The 1,570-nt window shown below is 49.1% G+C and overlaps 1 protein-coding gene across 1 annotated transcript in view; it reads left to right on the forward strand.

Moving 5' to 3' along the window:
- PLCG2 (phospholipase C gamma 2) overlaps nt 1-1,570 on the forward strand; it is a 126,284-nt gene that overhangs the window by 60,951 nt on the left and 63,763 nt on the right. The window contains exon 6 of the mRNA XM_004704774.2: nt 1,433-1,516. Coding sequence (XP_004704831.1) covers nt 1,433-1,516 — 84 coding nt within the window. The remainder of the gene's footprint in view (nt 1-1,432; nt 1,517-1,570) is intronic.

Consider the following 1,570-nt stretch of genomic DNA (forward strand, 5'->3'; position numbering starts at 1 on the left):
ACCCATCTGTCCATCCATTCATCCATCCATCTGCTTACCACCGACCTACCCATCTGTCCATCCATTCATCCATCCATCTGCTTACCACCAACCTACCCATCTGTCCATCCACCCATCTGTCCATCCATTCATCCATCCATCTGTTTACCATCGACCTGCCCATCTGTCCATCCGTCCATCCATCCATCCACTTATCCATCCACTTAAGCATCCATTCACGTATTTATCCACCCATCTGTCCATCCATTCATCTCCTCATTCATCCATCCATTTAACTACCAACCTGCTCTTCTGTGCATCCATCTATCCATCCATGTATCCTCCCATCTACCCACCCACCTATCCATCTGCTTATCTACCCAGCCTTATGTTCTTGTATGACCAGGTGGGAATGGTGGCAGGTAAAGTTGTGGTGTTAGATGGGATAATGATTAGGTGGGGCTTCTCCAAATGATGCGCACCTAGAGACCATACATGGTCCCCCTTTTTTATCCTAAGAGAGGTACTGACTCTTGCTGACTAACTGGCCAGGACTTGATGCTCAGAGCCCATGCCAGAGGGCTCTGTTTGGCCGTGTCCACAGCAGCTCACATCACAGGATCCCTCATTTGACTTTGCACTCTTGAGTTCTACCCGAATCAACCTTTTTTATTTTTCTTGGTTTCCAAACCATCCTTGGACTTGCCCCCAGCATTCTGTCCTCCTCTCTGGAAAGGGAAAGCCAAAGAGAAGGGTAGAAATTTACAAGGAGGTGAGCGAGGCGAGAAGCATTTGACCATCGATCATAACGCAGTCAGAATCTCATTCTTCCCTAGGACACTCACTGAGCCGGCGTTTTGCGGCTGTTGTCTCGTTTGGTTGCCGCACAGTCCATGAAGGGCGTGATCACGGGTCCTCCCATCGTACAGATGACAAAACGGAGGGCCCAACGCGCCTCCAGCCCACTGCCAGTCCACAGTCCACTCCAGTCCACAGTCCACTGAGTCAGGTGGCAATTCAGTTGTACAGGAAGTAGGCACCATTCTACAGGAGATAGCTACCCACAGAGATGAACACTGCCTGACTCCAAACCCTTGCTTAATTTATTTTATTATTATTTTTTTAATGACCAGTATCTGGAACTGGAAGTCCTAACGAGAATGGCTTTGGCCCAAACAAGGTGTTGGGCCTTGTGGCTCTTGGAAGTGTGGCTGGGACTCTCCCTTTGCAGGGGGCTCTCGGAGAAGGGTCTTCTCTAAAGGGTCCCTGATGAGTCTCGTCTCCCCGGAAGGTGGGGTAAGAGCACACACCTAGTCGTGGCTCAGAGGAGAGAGAGCATGATGTTAACCAGCGACAGAGAAAAGCCGTTCTGTTTCTGTGAACAGGGAGGAGACATTCTTGTGGTGGACATCAAGAATCATGTGGTCACTTGTTTTGTTTTTTTTTAAAACAGGAAATAGGCGCGCACAGAGACGAACTCAGCTTCGAACAGTTCCACCTCTTCTATAAAAAACTCATGTTTGAGCAGCAGAAAACGGTAAGGCGAAGTTGGACAGATAGATGGTCAAGGGATAGCCCTGCCTCCTTGCCA

The sequence above is a fragment of the Echinops telfairi genome, unplaced genomic scaffold (assembly GCF_000313985.2).
Source record: "Echinops telfairi isolate 266 unplaced genomic scaffold, ASM31398v2 ScPeMD7_2291;HRSCAF=2852, whole genome shotgun sequence".
In the NCBI taxonomy this organism is placed as follows: Eukaryota; Metazoa; Chordata; class Mammalia; order Afrosoricida; family Tenrecidae; genus Echinops; species Echinops telfairi.